Genomic DNA, 18725 nt, shown 5'->3' with positions numbered 1-18725 from the left:
ACCTCTACAAAGAAGGCCGTATCCGTAGTGTCACCAGTATCAGGTATCTCATCTTAACCTTTATACTACAGATTTATTTAGGTTATCACTTAAGGCATGATCCACTTGTATATCACATATACATGCTTAAGTTCACATAAGATAACCAAGGAGTTTTGTTTATTGGATATGAGTAAATGCTAGAATTAAATAACACTTATTTTATTCATTAAACAATGTGTATCTTTACAAAACAACGAGACTCCGAGAGAATTAGAACACCAATCCCAACAGTTGTAACTTAAGCATGTATATGGAGACATACAAGTGGATCGTTCTTTAAGTGATAACCTAAATGGTCTGTAGTATATGGATAAAAGAGGGAAACCTTATCCTTGTGACACTATGAGTGTGACCCGCTTTGTAGGTGTTACAAATGTTGTAAAATGCTACAAATGGTCTGATCTTGATCATTCGTATATTAGACATGCAAGCAGGGATTCTCTATATAAAAGAGTTTGTATAAGACTGAAACACGAAATGTTTAGTCTCGTTATATAATGTCGTTCATGACAGAGACTTTCATTTCACTAGGATGACCATAGGTAACATGAACTTAATCCTGAGTGAGTTGTGAACTCCTGTCTATGAGGGCGATCCTTTAATTTGCATGGGTGCGAATGGCCAGATCGCAGACTCAAACCTCCCACTTTGAGGATCCGTCTAATTGGAAAGCTGAGAACTCAGCTACACAAGACGGAATTCACTCCTTCCCCGAAGCAGGGGTAAGTAGATAAATTACTCCCTTAAGGGTTGATTTTGGGGCTTGAACAATGTGGCGTCGCACCTTCTCTTGGCTCGAGAAGGGTTTAGTCATAGTAGGACTATGATATATTGTTCATTAGAGGAATCAGTGGTACTTAAAGAGTTAGATGTAACTATAGGGGAAAAACGACAATTTGACCCAAATTTACTTACGAGCGATTTGTGAAGAGCCATCGTACTATTGATTGGTTATATCCGATGGACACAGAAATATATCTGTAGTGCGAAGAGTGCAGCTGTCGATCTTTAGTGGAGTGCCCAGTAGTTAACAGATGGTGGATATCGTGGAGCTTCAAGCTACAGGTCCATAAGGTCCCTTTGGTAGCTCAATGGATTCATGTTGAGAATCAGTTTTTGGGTTAGTTTGAAGTGTTCAAATTAACAAGAGGGAATTTGATTATATATGATATAATCAATTAATTCAATTATATATGATATAATTGATTTGATGTATTAGATACATTAATTGGAGGAATTAATATAAATATGATTTATATTAAATTCTATAAAGGAGAAAAAGAACTATGGTTTATATGTTACATATGATGTGATATTAAAACGATAAGTTATAAATATAATATGATAAATTAGTTATTATATTTATTTATAATAAATTAATTATGAGATAATTGATTTTAGTTTTTCTCCAATAACCGACTTAGTGGTTGGTTATGCACGGTTTATGGCAACTGATGGATGAAGATGAAAATTGTTTTCATTTTTTCATTCTATGATACGCGAAGCAAGTTAATCAGATTACTTGCTGAAAGAGTAAACAATAAGAGTGTCGAGTTTATTATACAATAGTTACTCGTTACTAAACGATCGAGTACTCAAGTCTATACGATAGGTTTACTCTGTCTGTCACCTACTCGATCGTCTAGTTCCTCCCTTCTCTACCCAAATTCATACAGAGCCCACAACTCCTGGATTCTCACACCGAGAATACCAAGGTAGCCTCATGGTGGTGTCGAGTTCTCTTCGAGGGTCGAGGATCGAGTATTTTTCTAGTTCGTGCTGTTTGATGAATTGCTCGTTGCATTCGTGCTGATTCAACGCATTCCAGTTTGATTGAGGAAATACTAGAAGAAAGGGTTCTTCAAAGGTATTCTATTCAAACCCTTGTATTTTATCTTGAAGCATGTTGTAATTTATTCTTTGATGCATAACTGTTCAGTTTGATTGTAAATGTTTATGTTCTTTCACAATGGAGTTTGAAATGATCTACTTCCGCTCACTGGTTCTTTAGATTTAGAGTTCCTTCAAATTAGAGTCGGGTTGTTCTGATATTCCAAATTCCATTGATGTATTGAATTATATTTGCAATCTTTGTGGGTTTTAAGTTTTCTTCAATGCGTTTAAGTGTTAGATTTATTTGTGGATGTTGATTGATGGATGTTTACGGGATAATTGCTTCTGTTTAAGCTTTCTTTTACATTTCAAAATTTAATTTGTAAGGGCTTCTGCATTTTTGGGCATAATTAACTTGTTATCAAGTATGTATTCAAGTTGTTGTTTTTGTTTGAGTCGTTCGTGATGGAGCTTCATGTTGGAATGTACCATTGTGCAGCGAAAATGACCAGGATCCATAAGCACTCTAATTCATTAATTTTGGCAGAAATGAAAGCATGCTTCAACATAAATAAATGGGTTTCATGACATACCTTTGTAGAACTTCCTCAAAACTTGAATCCAACTGCAAATCTCCTCTGAATCTTGTTGTAGACCACCCCAATATCTTTCCTACTATCCTCTTGCTCTAAGTTGAGTAGTGGGACTCAAAATAAGCCTAAATTTAGGGAATTTGGAGACAAACTCACAGCAGCAACCCAACAGAAGAACAACTTCTTCGCCCGAATTTTTCAAAGAAATTCTTTCGGTTGCATTTCCTAAAAGACACTCCAATCTCATTAATATATTGCAAACGATCATGCAAAGAGATTAGCTGCATGAGACGTAGCTCATGCTTGGAGTAAATGAAGCTTGAAGATGGTGGGTTGTTATTGAGCTACTTGAAGAAATAATGGAAAATGCTTATTTTCCATTTTTGTGTTTTTTCTTCTTTTTCAAGTTTTTTAAATATTGATTTCATAAATCAGTTTATTTAATAAAATTAAAAATATTATTAATTTTACAAAATTAATTTCATAAATTAATTTTCTTTATAAAATTAATAAATAATTATTTAAATAATTTAAATAATTCTAATTAATTTAATATCAAATATGAAATTAACTTTACACAATTCCATCTTCAAATATTTAAACTTCCGTTTAATTCTAATTTGAATATTTCAAATTAACTTATCACACTATTCTAGAGTTAATCCATTTATGAACTAGTAGGGGGACCTTGCAGACCTATAGATCATGAGCTCCAACGATCCGAGATTTATCGGCTAAACTCATTAGACCGAACTAACCCCCATTCATTAACTAATGGGTGATTCCACTAAAACTCATAGCTGAACTCCCCTCACTGTAGATACATTATGTCCACTCGATATAACCATGATTATTAAGTTAATCCTTCACAGGTTGTTCGTAATAACGGCTAGGTCAAATCTCTATTTTATCCCTGAAATTACCTCTAGTTTCTCAAGTTCAACTGATTCCCTAATGAACAATTGATTTGTGATTCGATCAACAAATCGAATCCCTCTTAGGCCAATGAGAGGGTAAGGCCTCTTGTTCAAGACCCAGAATCAGCACTTAAAGGGAACAACCTCTCTACTAACCCTAATCGGGTAGGAGTGAATTTCGTCTTGCACCCTATGTCTCCAGTTTTCTATCTGGTCTTATCCCCAAAATGAGAGGCTTATTGAGCAGAGACGTTGGTCTACTCTCACCATTTGTAGATCAAAGGATAATCCCAAACAAACAAGAGTTCATAGTTAGTTCAGGATTAAGGTCAAGTTACCTAGGTCATCGCTTTGAAATAATTAGTCTTAAACAGTAAACAGCGTTATAAAGTAAGAGTGACTGGTTTCGTGGTCCGATCTTGCACAAAACTCATTTATACAGGACACCCTCATTCCTCATGTCATAACATGCACGAATTAGGATTACTTCGTATGTAGCACTTTACAACTCTTTGTAACAACTACAAAGTAGGCCGCATCCAATAGTGTTACCAGAATAAGGCACCTAACCTTATTCATATACTATAGATCATTTTGACTATTTACTCGAACCTGATCCACTTGTATGTCTCCACATAAAGTTCAAGTACTCATGTAATAGTCAAGAGACTTTAGATTTATTGAATTTTAAAAAACAATATATTCAATAACATCTTATTGAATTTTGAGAATAAGTTCTATTGTTTACAAACCACGAGTTTTGACTAAGTTAATGAATCCCTAGATAGAACATTCAGTGGGAGGTACTTGGGGTATATGATACTTCACTTAAACCTCTACACGTTTCTTCCTAAAAGTTCACACCGTGAGATCTATCCTCGGCCTCGAGGCACCTTGGGAGTGTCCCCCTAAAGGATAGTGTTTAGGTATGACAATAGTAAGATGAATGGAGAGAATGTTCATAGTAAGTGGGAGCGGGACTTGGATAATGTTCTTGTGCATCGCCTCGAGGCACCCTGGGAGTGTCCCCCCTAAGGATGGTTGTATTTGCACAACTCTTTATCCGGTCTCTAGAAATGGATAGGGTTGCTTTAGTCTCTTGTCCTAATCTGCTTTTTTCCTACGGTGGGTGCATTAGGGCGGGACTCTAGGGCCTAAAATGAGGGGTTACACTTACACAAAATTGTTAAGGTTGTTAACAAATTATGAACTGAACAATGGTGACTGTTAGAGTCAGTTACAAGGAGTTGTTTCTGTCTAATGGTTGAGAGTGTCTCATCCCAGTGAAGGGGCACTTAATCACCCCAACAGTGACTTTTGTTCTGCCTCGCTAGGTATCATTGCAAAATAGATGTCACTTAGGGTACAATAGAACTATTTTGCTAAAATTTAAAATTGGTGTTAAAAGTGGTAATGCAAGTAGACTCATTAAGTTTGTTCTTGTTTTCAATAACTTTTAAAATGGCAACTGCTACTTTAGCTTTATTAGCCACCGAAAAACTGACTGGCAAAAACTATGCTAGTTGGAAAAACACTATAAACACGATACTTATCATCGATGACCTCAGGTTCGTCCTTATAGAAGAGTGTCCTTCTATTCCACCTCAAAACGCCACTCGAAATGTTCGAGAGGAGTACGAGAAATGGACACGGGCGAATGAGAAGTCCCGAACGTACATTTTGGCCAGCCTTAACGACATTTTGGCCAAGAAGCATGAGCCCATGGTCACTACACGCGAGATCATGAAGTCTCTGAGGGGAATGTTTGGACAACCGTCTGTGCAACTTAGGCATGACGCTCTTAAGTTCATCTTCAACTCCAAGATGTAGAAGGGTACATCTGTTTGTGAACATGTTCTGAACATGATGGTCTACTTTAACGTGGCGGAGATGAACGGGTCTCACATCGATGAGGCTAGCCAAGTTAGCATAATTCTAGAGACGTTGCCAGAAAGCTTCCTCCATTTTGTAAGCAACGTTGTTCTGAACAGGGTTGATTACACCCTTACAACTCTCCTTAATGAGTTGCAGACATTCCAATCCTTGCTGAAAAGAAAGGAGAAGAAGGTTGGTGAGGCAAATGTTGTTTCATCATCTAAGAAGTTCCACCGAGGTTCAACCTCAGGAACTAAGTCTGCACCTTCTTCTTCCAGCACCAACAAGTGGAAGAAGAAGAAGGGTAGTAAGGGGAAGGGGAGGGCGCCTGCTAACCCAAAACCTGCCACTTCATGAGGTAGCGACCAGTACCAGTTGACAAAGAAAAGTGTTTCCACTGCAATCAGGACAAGCACTGGAAGCAGAACTGCCCACGTTATTTGAAGAAGAAGAAGAAAACCAAACAAGGTAAATATGATTTACTGGTTTTGGAGACTTGTTTAGTGGAGAATGATGATTCTACCTGGATTATAGACTCTAGAGCCATTAACCATGTTTGTTCTTCATTCCAGGGGATCAGATCCTGACGGCAGCTTAAGGCTGGTGAGATGACGATGTGAGTTGGCACCGGGCATGTTGTCTCAGCTGTGGTAGTGGAGGGCCTATAGTTGACTTTATAGAATAGGTTTATCATTTTGAATGATGTATCATTGTTCCCAAGTTAAAGCGGAACTTAATTTCTGTAAAGTCGTTGCTTGAATGTAAATAACCCTGAACTTTTCGGTTAATAAAGTGTTTATTCCAAAAGATGGTGTTGAAATATGTTCAGCTAAACTGGAAAATAATTTGTATGTGCTAAGGCCATTAGCAACAAATTCCCTCCATAACATAGAGATGTTTAAAACTGTTATAACTCAAAACAAACGACTCAAAGTTTCTCCAAAAGAAAATGTCCAACTTTGGCACCTTCATTTGAAGAACATCAATCTCAATAGGATTAAGAGGTTGTTGAAGAATGGATTTCTAAAATAGTTAGAAGAAAATTCTTTATCTGTGTGCGAGTCATACCTTGAAGTCAAGATGACTAAAAGACCTTTTACTGGAAAAGGTTATAGGGCTAAAGAGCCTCAAGAGTTAGTGCATTCAGACCTTTGTGGTCCGACTAATGTGCGAGTCTGAGGAGGCTACGAGTACTTCATCACTTTTACTGATGATTATTCGAGGTATGGGTATGTTTATTTAATGCAACATAAGTCAGAATCATTTGAAAAGTTCAAAGAGTTCAAGGCTAAAGTTGAAAACGCATTAAATAAACGAATTAAAACACTTTGATTTGATCGAGGTAGAGAGTTTTTGGATTTTGAGTTCCAGAACTATATGATAGAGCATGAATTTGTTTCCCAACTTTCAGTACTTGGTACACCTCAGCAGAATGGTGTATCAGAGAGGAAAAACAGAACCCTGTTGGACATGGTTCGATCGATGATGAGTTACGCTTCCTTACCGGACTTGTTTTGGGGTTTTGTTGTAGAGACTGCAACTTACATCCTCAACTGTGTTCCCTCCAAGAGTGTTGCCAAAATACTTTGGAGTTGTGGAACGGGCGTAAAGCTAGTTTACGTCACTTCCGCATACGTTATTTAATTTCATTAACTTTTTTCAATAAACATTTAGAAATGAAATTAGCATTCTTTTTTTTTTACAAATAAAGACCATCTTTGATAAAATGAATTGGATAACAAAAATAAAATGTTTTAAACGAGTGTTATAGGGTTCTAATACCTTCCCTACACTTAACGATCCCTTAACCTTGTTGGGAATGTCCTAGAACTCGTAGTTCATGTTAAACATTCTATTTATCAATAATATTGACTTGTTGATTTTACATCTTATTATGAAAATCCAATAAACATATTCATGACTATAGTCTGAATACTGTAACTTTATGTAGTGACATAAACAGGATCAAGTTAATAGTATATAGCCTAAATGGTCTAATAAGTATATGGATGAAATTGGGTATCTCATCCTCGTAACATTAATGGATGCGGCCCACTTTGTAGTTGTTATAAGAAGTTGTAAAGTGCTACAAACGATGTGATCTATAAATCATTCATGTTGAGACATGTGAGTGAGGGCATCCTATGAAATGAGTTTGCAAATAGACTAGACCACAAAAATAGTCACTTTTCTTTACGTTTACTGTTAAAACAGACTATTTCATTTATCAAATAACTTAGGTTAACTCGATCTTAATCCTGAGCTAGCAATGAACTCCTGTTTGTTTGGGATTATCCTTTGATCTGCAAATGGTGAGAGTAGTCCAACAGCACTGCTCAATAAGCTTCCCATTTTGGGGATAAGACTGGATGAATAGTTGGAGACATAGCCTTGCAAGATGGAATTCACTCCTACCCGATTTAGGGTTAGCAGATAGATTGTTCTCTTATGTACTGATTCCAGGTCTTGAACAGTCGGGGCCCCGCGTTCTCATAATAGAGAAAAGATATGATTCGTAGAGATTATGAATCAGAATTTTCCATTAGAGGGTCAGTAGGAACATAAGAAACAAGATGTATTCACAGGGGTAAAACGGTAATTTTGACCTAGCTTTAATTACAAACAACATGTGAAGGATCGACTTACTGATTATGGCTATAAAGTGGACATAGTATATCTACAACGAGGGGAATTCAACTATGGGCTATAGTGAAGTGTCCCATTAGTTAATGAATGGGGGTTAGATCGGTCTAATGAGTTTAGCCGATTAATATCGAATCGTTGGAGCCCATGATCTATATGTCCGCGAGGTCTCCCTACTAGCTCGTAAATGGTTAAGCTTTAGAGTAGCTTGAGAAATTAATTTGAAATGTTCAAATTAAAATTAAACGGAATAGGAGAATATATATTTAAATATGATTTAAATAGATGAAGATGGTTTTGTGCAAAAATTAATTTAATATTTGATATTAAATTAATTAATATTTTTTAATTAATTTTAGAATATTATTTTTTCAATTTTAAAATCAAAATGGATTTTGAAATCAAATTTTGGTTTTAAAGAAAATTGGAAAATAGGTTTACATGCACAAATGGAATTTTGAAGTTTTCCATTATCATCTTCTTCATGCTCACACAAAGCCCACTTCCTCTTCTTCATTTAACTCCAAGCATGAGCTACAAGCCATGCATATTCATTCTTTTGCATGTTCATCTACAATAAATAAAGAAGAATGGAGTGATTTGAGGGCATGCATTACATAGAAATTTTGAGAGAAAATTTCAGCTGGAAGAAAAGGTTCTTCGGTAGTGTGCTACTGTGAGCTTTCCTCTGTAATTCTGTTGCTTCAAGTTGTTCTTGAGTCCCACAACTCGGTCTAAAACTCCAAGAGGATAGTGGAGAAGATCTTAAGGTGGTTCACGGTGATCTTTGGTGAAGACTGCTACTATTTTATCAAGATCTTGAAGAGTTCTACAAAGGTATGATCTAAAACCCTATTATTTAGATGAGCATGCTCTAAGTTTCTTCCAAAATTAGTGAATTTGGATGTTTATGGATCCTTGATACTTCCACTGCATGTTATCTTACTCTAACAAACCTAACTTTTATTATGTAGACCTTATTTTTTCTTTTAAAATAGGTGACCAATCTCATCCATAATATTTGGTGGAGACTCCAAACTTTTCACCTCGAAAGAAACCCTTGGGGTAGGATGTCGGTTGCTTCGCATCATGATGACGTTGCGACAGTGGCCATGAGCCTTCCTCGGTTTCAGACCAAATTTTGCCCTTTCATCTCCTCTCTCTATCCCTGATTCTTTTTTTTATCTTGTTCCTCCCTTTTCTCTCTCTCAGATACGAACCAAGTCGGTGGCTAAGAGTCTCTAACAATTCATTAGTTATTATGAAGTTTGCAAACCTCTCATGAGAAAGAGAAAGAGGGAAGGGAGCCAAAATGAGCTTAGTTAGTATTCCCTCATGTACTTATAATAAAAAGAAAAAATAAACCTAAAGGGGAGAGATGGAAAAAGGAAAAAGAAAAAAAAAGGAAAAATTCACCTAATACAAAATAATAATAATAATAAAATGAAGAATTAAAAAAAAAAACGTCTACCTTATTTAAAATTTGTCAACCCAACATGCCACCTCATTTAAAATTTTCCAATTTAACATACTATGTCACTCTTTCGTTAATCAACTAATGGTCAAACACCATTTTTAAATGTCAGGGATTAAAATGTTTATTTTAAAATTTTAGGGACCAAACACTAGCCTCAAACGTCAGGAACCAAAAATGCATTTTGTCCTATTATGTTTGATTTTCTAAAATAGTAATTTGTATTTACTTATTTTAATTGAATAATGGGACACAAATAAATATAAATACATGTGATTTGTGTATACGTATACAGACACATAATTTATAATCCACAGGATTTGACACTAAATTTTTATTTGCTTTTCTTTGAGTTCATTTCCATGGCTACTAGGTAAATAAAGTCTAAGAGGAGAGATTTTTGTGTTGGACAAGGAAAATGAAAATCTAAAATTCCTTTGATTACCATCTAATTTTTAGTAAATAGTTTTTTTTAATCTTTTCTTTCAATTCTTAGTCAAACTAAAAGAAAAACAGATTTTAAGAATTATATTTTTTTAGCTTTTAAGACTCTGTTTGAATTTTAAAAATCTCTCTTAAAAGTAATAACAAAAAAAAAAGAGAGAGAGAGATTAGTGTTAATAAGGTTGGTTTTCAAAAATAAAAAATATCAAATAATTATTAAATGAGGATTAAGTAATCTAAAAACATATTTGTAAAAAATGGAGAAACTTGAAAATTATTTGCACAAATCATTATTCAATTGCACAATCACCAAATACGCCACAATTGGTGTTGTGTTTCTCGAAGAAATGCAATCCACAATCGGACAAAAACTATGTTTGACATTGTTCAATAACATTGCATCGTTTGCTCATTGTTGAGTCACATCTTTTGAAGAGACACGACATGATTGACTTTTTGGATCACCTCTTTTGAAGAGACACAAAATGACATAACTGTCCCTTGCCTACTCAACTTAGTTGAGTAATATACTGATTTTCTTGATTGCTTCTACCTACCATGGTGAAACTTAAAGCATTGAGAATATTTGTACCTATCAGGGCTGTGTAGAAATCGACCAAAATCGGAAAATCAGACCAAATCGACTGGTTTGGTCCGGTCTTTTTTAAAAAGAAGCAATTGCCGGTTCACTAAGTAGTCGAACCGATTGTTTCGGTTCGATCAACGGTTTTCTATCCTGAAAAATCGAAAAAACCGAACCAATATATTAATATTTATTAAATATTATATTGAGTAAAAGTATTATTAAATATTAAGTAATACTTAGTCCATAAGCCCATCTCATAGTATAAGTCCATAAGTCCAATCTTTTTGTCAATTTTTTTCTTTTTAAAAAAACATCGGTTATAAACCAAACGGAACCAACCTGAACCGATTCAGGTTGGTTCAGTTCAGGAACCGAAACTAATGGGAATCGATTTCCTACTTGAGAACCGTGGACTTTGGTTCGGTTCATAGTTTGACCCAAAACTGGACCGAATCGAACTGTGCACACCCCTAGTACCTATATGAGAACAAAATATGATCAATCACAAGTCTTATTTACAGGCGGGTATTACATGTTCAGCCAAAAATTCACTTTCGTAAACTCAGTTAGCTGCATGTCGTGATTCTCTTCAACCACCTAATAGAGAATGCAGATAAAAAGCATATTTACAAGACTTCCAAACTCAAGTAAACCAATAAACAAAAATGTGAAAGTTATAAATAAAACGTTATCTTGTGCAAATGGAGTAACTTTTCATTTGTTAGCATATCAAGGGACAAAGTAAGTGTTGGTGTTGATACCCTAAAGTCTCGTATCCTGTAGTTTGTAAATAGTTTGTATGAATGTTTGTGATGTATAATATATGATATTTTACTTCATTTCTTGATTGTGTTCAGTTGTTTGTTATATTTGCTTTACCACAAACCGATAAACCTAAAATCTCTGGTTATCTGGATGTAACTTAAGCATGTATGTGGTGACATACAAGTGGATCATGTCTTAAGTGATAACCAAAATGGTTTGTAGTATATGGATGAAGGGAAACCTTATCTTGGTAACGCTACGGATGCGACCCGCTTTATGGAATGGTCACAAGTGTTGTGACTTGTCAGAAATTGTTTGATCTTGATCATTCGTGTAGGAGACATGCGAGCGAGGGCATCCTATACAAAGAGTTTGTATAAGACCAGACCACGAAGTATTAACGTCTCGTTATATAATACCGTTCATGACAGAGAATTCATTTAGGATGAATATAGGTAACATGACCTCAATCCTGAATGAATTGGGAACTCTTGCCATTGAGGGCGGTCCTTTAATTTGCATGGGTGCAAGTGGCCAGGTCGCCGACTTAAACCTACCACTTTGGGGATTCGTCTGATTTGTGAGTTAGGAACTCAGCTACACAAGATGGAATTCACTTCTTCCTCGAATCAGAGGCAAGTAGATAGAAGCTCCCTTAAGGGCTGATTTCAAGGCTTGAACGATGTAGCGCCACACACCTTTTCTTGGCCCGAGAGGTGTTCACACATAGTTGGACTATGTTGTATTGTTCATTAGAGGGATCAGTGGTACTTAAGGAGTGAGATGTAACTACAGGGGCAAAACGGTAAATTGGCCCAGCTGTACTTACGAGCATCTGTGAAGGGTCATTGTACTCATGATTGGTTATATCCAATAGACACAGAAATATATTTGCTGAAAGAAGAGTTCAGCTATTGGTCTTTAGTGAAATGCCTGACAGTTAACGGATGGTGGATCTCATGGCTAAAGAGTTTAGTCAACTATTCACGTACCGTTAGAGCTTTGAGCCATAGGTTCATAAGGTCCCCTTGGTTGCTTGGATAAAGTGGAGAATCAGTTTTTGGGTCAGTTTGAAATATTCAAATTGACAAGAAAGAGTTCGATTATATATGATATAATTGAACTGGTTAATTATATGTGATATAATTGACTAAATATATTAGATATATTATTTTGGAAAAAATTGGATATAAATATGGTTTATAACAAGTAGAGGAGAAATTTCTATAATAGATATGTGATATCAAACTATAGGTTAAGAATATAATATGATTATATTCATTATTTATTTAAATAGGCGGTTATGAGATAATTGGCCGATAATTTCTTTTAAATTGTATGAAAGTGGGAAGATTGATTTCGATTCTTGTAACTGAAGAATAAAATGAAAATTGTTTTCATTTTTGTAAGCAGTTCGAAAATGTCACGATCGCTTAACATTGAGAGCCTATACGATAGTGCCCATCGCCTAAACGATTGCACACCCGCGCACTAAACGATCGTTTACCTTCTCTAAATGTTTGCTTAACGCGTTGAGCTGACCTAAACGATCGCTTACTATTTACTAGATGATCGATTAGTAAAACCTACACGATCATGTACCTTTTCCTAAACGACAAGCACCCGACTATACGATAGTCATCTACTATCTCCCACTTGCTTGTTCGTTCTACATGATCGTCCTTTCCTCCTTCCTCTACCAATTCCATCATAGTCCACTCTTTGGATTCTCACTCCGAGAATACCGAGGGTTTCGAGTGGTGGTGTCATCCCAGTTGCTGTTTGTTTGTGCGCTGCTATTCGTGTAGATGATCGTGGTGCTGTTAGGCAACTGATTGCTGGGTGATAAGGACCGTAGAGGAGTCGCTTCCACTGGATTGAGTGCGAGTGAAGATTGTCATCAGCTGGTACATTTACTCAATTTGTTGTATTTTAATTGTGAAAGCATGTTTATAATGAGTGTTACAATGCATATCTGTTTGTTAGAATGTATGTGGTAATTTGGTCACAATAAAATTAGAAAGATCTGAACCCGTTCATGGATACTCTTATTTAAGAGTTCCTTTAGTAACCTCCATTGCTTAAACATTAAAAAGAGGCTATTCGTGTCAAAATAGAAAATATAATTATAGCAAACCAACTATGATGGAGAATCCAGTATAAACTAGAATAAGACATCAATCATCATGTACTTTCATAAATTCAAGTCTTTAACATTAATGTTAGGAGGTCAAGAAGCATAAATATTCAACGGCTCTGAAAATATTGTAAAACTAAGTCAAAACAATTACTTTTCTGAAAATAATTTTTTTTCTAAATTGTTCCAAATCTAATTTATTAAAGATTATAAAATATTTATCCATTTGTATATGTATACATATGTGATAAAAAAATATAACTAATATATAAATTAAAATTAAAAGAGCATCCTGTTATGTTCCGAGAACAAAACACGATCAATCACAAGTTTTATTTACATACGAGTTATTACTTGTTAAAAAAAAAAATTGCTTTCGATAAACTCAATCAACTGCATCTAGAAATGTCCACGGGGCGGGGCGGGACCGAAGATGTCATTCCCCATCCCCGTCCCCATTCTCTATTCCCGTAAAATTTCCCACGGGGATTCCCCATAGGGAATTCGCGGGGATTGGGTTTTCCACGGAAATTTTTTCCCGTTATTCTTTTTTTTTTTTTGTAAAAAGTCAATTAATTTAAATCATTATTAATGTGAACAAATTTTAATTAAATAATTAATTTTATCACTAAATTGTTTATTATGGTTAGTTTTAAATGTCAATTTGAATTTAAAGATAAATTATTCAAATTTTGGCCTAAAAAAGCTAATTAACTTTTTAGTAGAAAAAAATAAATATAAATCAAATATTCACATATTTAATCTAAATTTAAACATATTCATTATCTTTCCTAATAAATAATCAAATTTGAAATTTAAATAATAAAAATAATAACATAACATTAAATAACTATACTAAATAAATATGTAAAAGTTAATCGGGGCGGGGACGGGAAACGGGGCGGGTCGGGGCCGGGGACGGGGAATGCATTCCCCATCCCCATCTCTGTTTAGCTCACGGGAAATTTTTTTTCCCCACTCCCTCTCCCATTCTCCGCCTAATCGAAGAATTTCCATCCATGGAGGAATTGGACATCTTTTAACGGATAATCTTCAACTGCCTAAAAGAAAATGCATATAATTATTAAGCCTATTTCAAATACTTCCAAACTCAAAGAGTCCAAAAAAAAAACAAAAAATTGAAAGCTATAAATAAAACTCTAGCTTTGTGAGTGGATTAACTTTTCATTTGTTAGCTTCTTATGTGAAAAAGCAAATCCATTGTTTAAAAATTAGAAAAAGAGACAGTTTAGTGTCAAAATCAACAATATAATTATAGCAAACCAAATAGGGATAGATAAAGTAGTATAACTAGGAATAAGACATCAATCAACATGTAGATAATTTCATAAATAGTAAAAACAAATGTATATTGATAATAAAAATAATGATGATTTTAAATATTATATTTTTAGATTTACACTATATACAGAAAGTTTATTAATTTTATAATACGTAGCGATTTATAGTAATTGAAATATAGATAAACGTTAGTAATTTAACAATAAGAGATTAATCTCCATATATTTAAGATTTATTTTTAAAAAGTTAGAATTTTTAGCTATTAAATTAATTTATAAAAATCGTTAGCAAATTAGTTAGATTAAGATTATATAGTAAATAGTATATTAGCATATTAACAATTAAATAGTAATATTTGTATAAAATATGAAATGAATCTAACTAATTTTGTAAATAAATCTATTAAATAAGTTTTTATCCAAATTATTAAAAAAAATATCTATTTTGATTTTTTTTTAAATTAAAATGCACTGCATTTGCACGTGGTGAAATAATAGTTCTATTAAATGCGGTCTGAATTAGAATTGAATCAAAATAGTCGAGAACTATGAAGAAATGGTTGTTGATGTTTTAAAGAAATCTTCACTATGGTCGTTGATATTTTAAAGAAGTTTCCACTGTTTAATATCTTCATTGTCAAATTCACATTTTAAATTTTCGATTAAATACTTTTAACATTTTCCATAGAAATTACAAGAAATTAAAGTTTGTAAGTGAAATTTGAACTAATTATTTTATTGAAAAATTATTTCAAATAATAAAATTATTGAAAATATTTATAAGGTATAACAAAATTTTAGAACTATGAGACGATAGTTCTAAAATCTTGTTATATCTTATAAATATTTTGGTTATTTTTTTTTATAATAACCACCCTATTTTATTTTAGATTAAATATTTCTTATATTTAATTTTTTTTCATAATTTACTCTTAATCTTTGAAAATGGTAAGAAAACCTCGGCTAGGAGAAAACAATGACTATTATTTTAAACATAATTTTTTTTCGTCATTTAGTCTTAATGTTTAAATTTGATACTATTATTTTAAATTAAATTTTGGAATTTAAATTGATGATAGATTAAAGATCAAACAATATGGCTATTTTGGGTAGGGCTATCAAATAAATATATCTTTTCGTTTCTTAAAAATGATAACTAATACTTTAAAAAAAAAAAAGAAAGAAAGAAAGAAAACAGAAATATTGAAAATGTTAGAAAAGAAAACATAAAGGAAAATATAAATTGACTCTCAGTTAGCTAGATAATGATAGTCCAATCTTAAATGTGATAACTATCCTAAATTGTCATACGTTGATACCATCTTAAATCTGTCATAATCTTGGTGGAAGTTATATAAAAATGAGATTAGAATTCAAAAGTCAATTAAGATTTATCTGGCTAGGATTTAGGATAAACTCTAGATTAGAATTAAAAAACAAGTGAATCTTGAATTACAACACCAAAACAAACCCTTTGAACCAAAGCACAACAAACATTAACATGGTTAACAAGAGAAAATTCTAACACAAATCATCATCTGCCCTCTAATAATCTCCCCATTACAACTAAACTAAACACAAACAACCATATCCAAAGCACAGCACAGAACTGAACCATTTTATTTTCAGCTTTCATTAAACTCTACTCTATGCAGCAAACACCCGTTGTTTATGCTCCCTCATGAAGCAACATCTGATCAAAGTGCCAAACTCCTGAAAAAGGTTTCAAAGAACATATTGTTACAGGGGAAAATATAAAACAACGGGTAGACGGGGCGACGTTGGTGTGTTCTTACCGTGTCCCTTGCCTACTCTCCTCAGCTGAGCAACATACTCTGAGATTTTCTTGATTGCTTCTACCTACAATGGTGAATGATTGAAACATTCAGCTTATATGGAAAGCAAACATGATCACAGTCCATGGGGGGGTTTATTACCTGTTCTCCCAAAAATTCGCTTTCGATAAACTCAGTTAGCTGCACATCATGATTATCTTCAGCCACCTAAACGAGAACGAATATAATAAGCCTATTTTCATTGTCAAGACTAGAGCAACCAAAGAAAACAAAAATGTGAAAGCTACAAATAAAACTCTACCTTGTGTAAGTGGAGTAACTTTTCATTTGTTAGCTTCTCGAGGGACAAAGCGAGCTCCATTGCTTAAAAATTAAAAAGGGACCGTTTAGTGTCAAAATCATTACAATCATAGCAAACCAAATATAGATGGAGAAAGCCATATCAACTAATGTTACGAGGTCAATATCGAGATAATATAATTTCATAAATAAGTCTTTATTATTAATGTTAGGAGGTCAACATCGGTTACATTAATATTTTATATTTATGTAAATAACCTATCTACTATTCGTATAAATATAGCAATAAAAAAGAAAGGGAAAAAAAAAACTAACCATATAAGGCATCTCCTTTTTGCTCATTGTCATACTCACACAAGGGCTTAATCATAGACTCCAGCGTCACTCGTCCACCTCGTTTGTTCTACAAAATGATCCAAAATCAATAAAGAATCCAAAAAACCCGAAATCAACTTATTCGTTGTAACATATCTACCTGATATTCCATCAATTTCTCAGCGTGATCCCTTTCTTCTTCACTTGATTCCTTGAAAAACCTTTGAATACACAACATTTCAAATTCAGGAATTATAAGGGGGAAAAAACAATAATAACTAAGGCTGCCTGATAACCATTTTCTTTTTGAGCTTATGGTTTCTTGAAAATTAAACTTATAATAAACACTAATTCCATTTATAATTTTCAAAAACAAAAACCCGAAAAACAAAATGATTAACAGGCTAAAATAAGATAAGATATTCAAAAATCAAAACTCACTTGGCCAAACCCTTGAGTGCTACATTGTCTCGGTCAAAGTAGGCAAACATGGAATGATATACATATGACACATTGTATTCAACACTGTTATGAAATCCAACCTTGTTAGCTTTCCATATAAATAAGCAAGAAATGTAATACCAAACCAAATATGTATATTCCATAAGAACTAACATATAATTTCCATGTAAAGAATCATATTCATATTAAAATACCAGTAAGGAAACCCAAACAAGATAGGTATGTTCCACAAAAAAAAAAAAAAAAAAAAAAAAAAAAACCCAAGAAGTAATTTCCTAATAAAAGATTCTTATTCAAACCAAATTCAATATGTTTCACAGTGAAATTATTTGCATATAAAGAATTATATTCATAATTAAATAACAAGAATGAAAACACCAAACCTCAGATCACCAAAAAATGAAAAGAATCCATCAGATAATTAAAGAAATCAGATAACTCAAAAGAAGATCGATCCACAACAAAAAAAAACCCTAAACCCACATACAAAATCCCTCCCAAATAAAAAAAGGAACAAGAAAACTCACTTAATTTGCTCATTGATCGCAGCCTCACAGGCATCGGTATACTTCTGACGAGCAAGCGAGACTTGAGGGGCAGTGGGAATAAGACTGAGCTCCTTCTTGACCTCCTCAAAGGGTTCAAAAACCACCCCGGTTAACGGCCGAGTGTTCGAGCCCTTGGAGGCTGAAACAACCAAACTGCCACCATTTCTGGCCGGAGAAAGCCTGAGAGTCAGAGACGAAGAGGAAGAAGAAGAAAACAGAGGACTCAAATTCTCCGGGAGAGAATTAGCGACGGAGAGAGCGGCTGAAGGAGCACGAAGGAGCATGATTGAAGGAAGTGAAACGAAAATGGAGATTTGGAAATTTTGAGGGTTTTGAGAGACTGAATGTCTGTGTGTGGTGAAAAAGGATGAGGATGGAGATGGAAGAAAGGAAGAGAGTTGAGGGAAATATAAAAGGATACGAGAATGAAGGAGAACCGTTGGATGAAGAGACGCGTGGACGGAAGAGATTGAGAAACGGAGATGAGCGCGTGTCAAGCTCGTGCCAGATTGTGGTTTGTTTCGTATTCTACCGGAAATATCTCGAGACTTTTGATTTTCCAATCCTCAACGTAATTCCACTCCACCCAATTATCTTTAATTTTTTATTTTCATTTTTTAAAAAAATTATTATTACTTTTTTTGGGTTGAACTTTGTTTGTTCGTTCGTTCTAGAGAAGGGGTTGAAATTTTGT

At 34.1% G+C, this 18725-nt stretch overlaps 1 protein-coding gene across 1 annotated transcript; it reads right to left on the bottom strand.

Annotated features, from left to right (window-relative positions):
- Window positions 1-16015: 16015 nt before the first annotated feature.
- LOC120080783 (ferritin-3, chloroplastic) lies at window positions 16016-18419 on the bottom strand. Its single transcript, XM_039035410.2, has 8 exons — window positions 18011-18419; window positions 17463-17546; window positions 17182-17242; window positions 17022-17109; window positions 16708-16769; window positions 16548-16613; window positions 16407-16470; window positions 16016-16323 (listed from the first exon to the last, which is right to left on the bottom strand). The coding sequence occupies exons 1-8, from the start codon at window positions 18313-18315 to the stop codon at window positions 16280-16282; spliced, it is 774 nt and encodes a 257-aa protein (XP_038891338.1). The 5' UTR covers window positions 18316-18419; the 3' UTR covers window positions 16016-16279.
- Window positions 18420-18725: the final 306 nt, after the last annotated feature.

Source organism: Benincasa hispida, chromosome 7 (genome assembly GCF_027475165.1).
Source record: "Benincasa hispida cultivar pf3 chromosome 7, pf3_genome.v1.1, whole genome shotgun sequence".
NCBI classification, from domain to species: Eukaryota; Viridiplantae; Streptophyta; class Magnoliopsida; order Cucurbitales; family Cucurbitaceae; genus Benincasa; species Benincasa hispida.
This window is presented reverse-complemented; position numbering and strand designations above follow the sequence as displayed.

Bases quoted from the DNA above. Each gene is read 5' to 3' on its own strand.
- LOC120080783 (XM_039035410.2), bottom strand. From the start codon at position 18,315: ATGCTCCTTCGTGCTCCTTCAGCCGCTCTCTCCGTCGCTAATTCTCTC. The intron at 17,243-17,462 runs GTGAGTTTTGAT...GTGTATTCAAAG, and splicing joins GCACTCAAGGGTTTGGCCAA to GTTTTTCAAGGAATCAAGTG. The intron at 16,471-16,547 runs GTAATAAACCCC...TCACCATTGTAG, and splicing joins GCGAATTTTTGGGAGAACAG to GTAGAAGCAATCAAGAAAAT.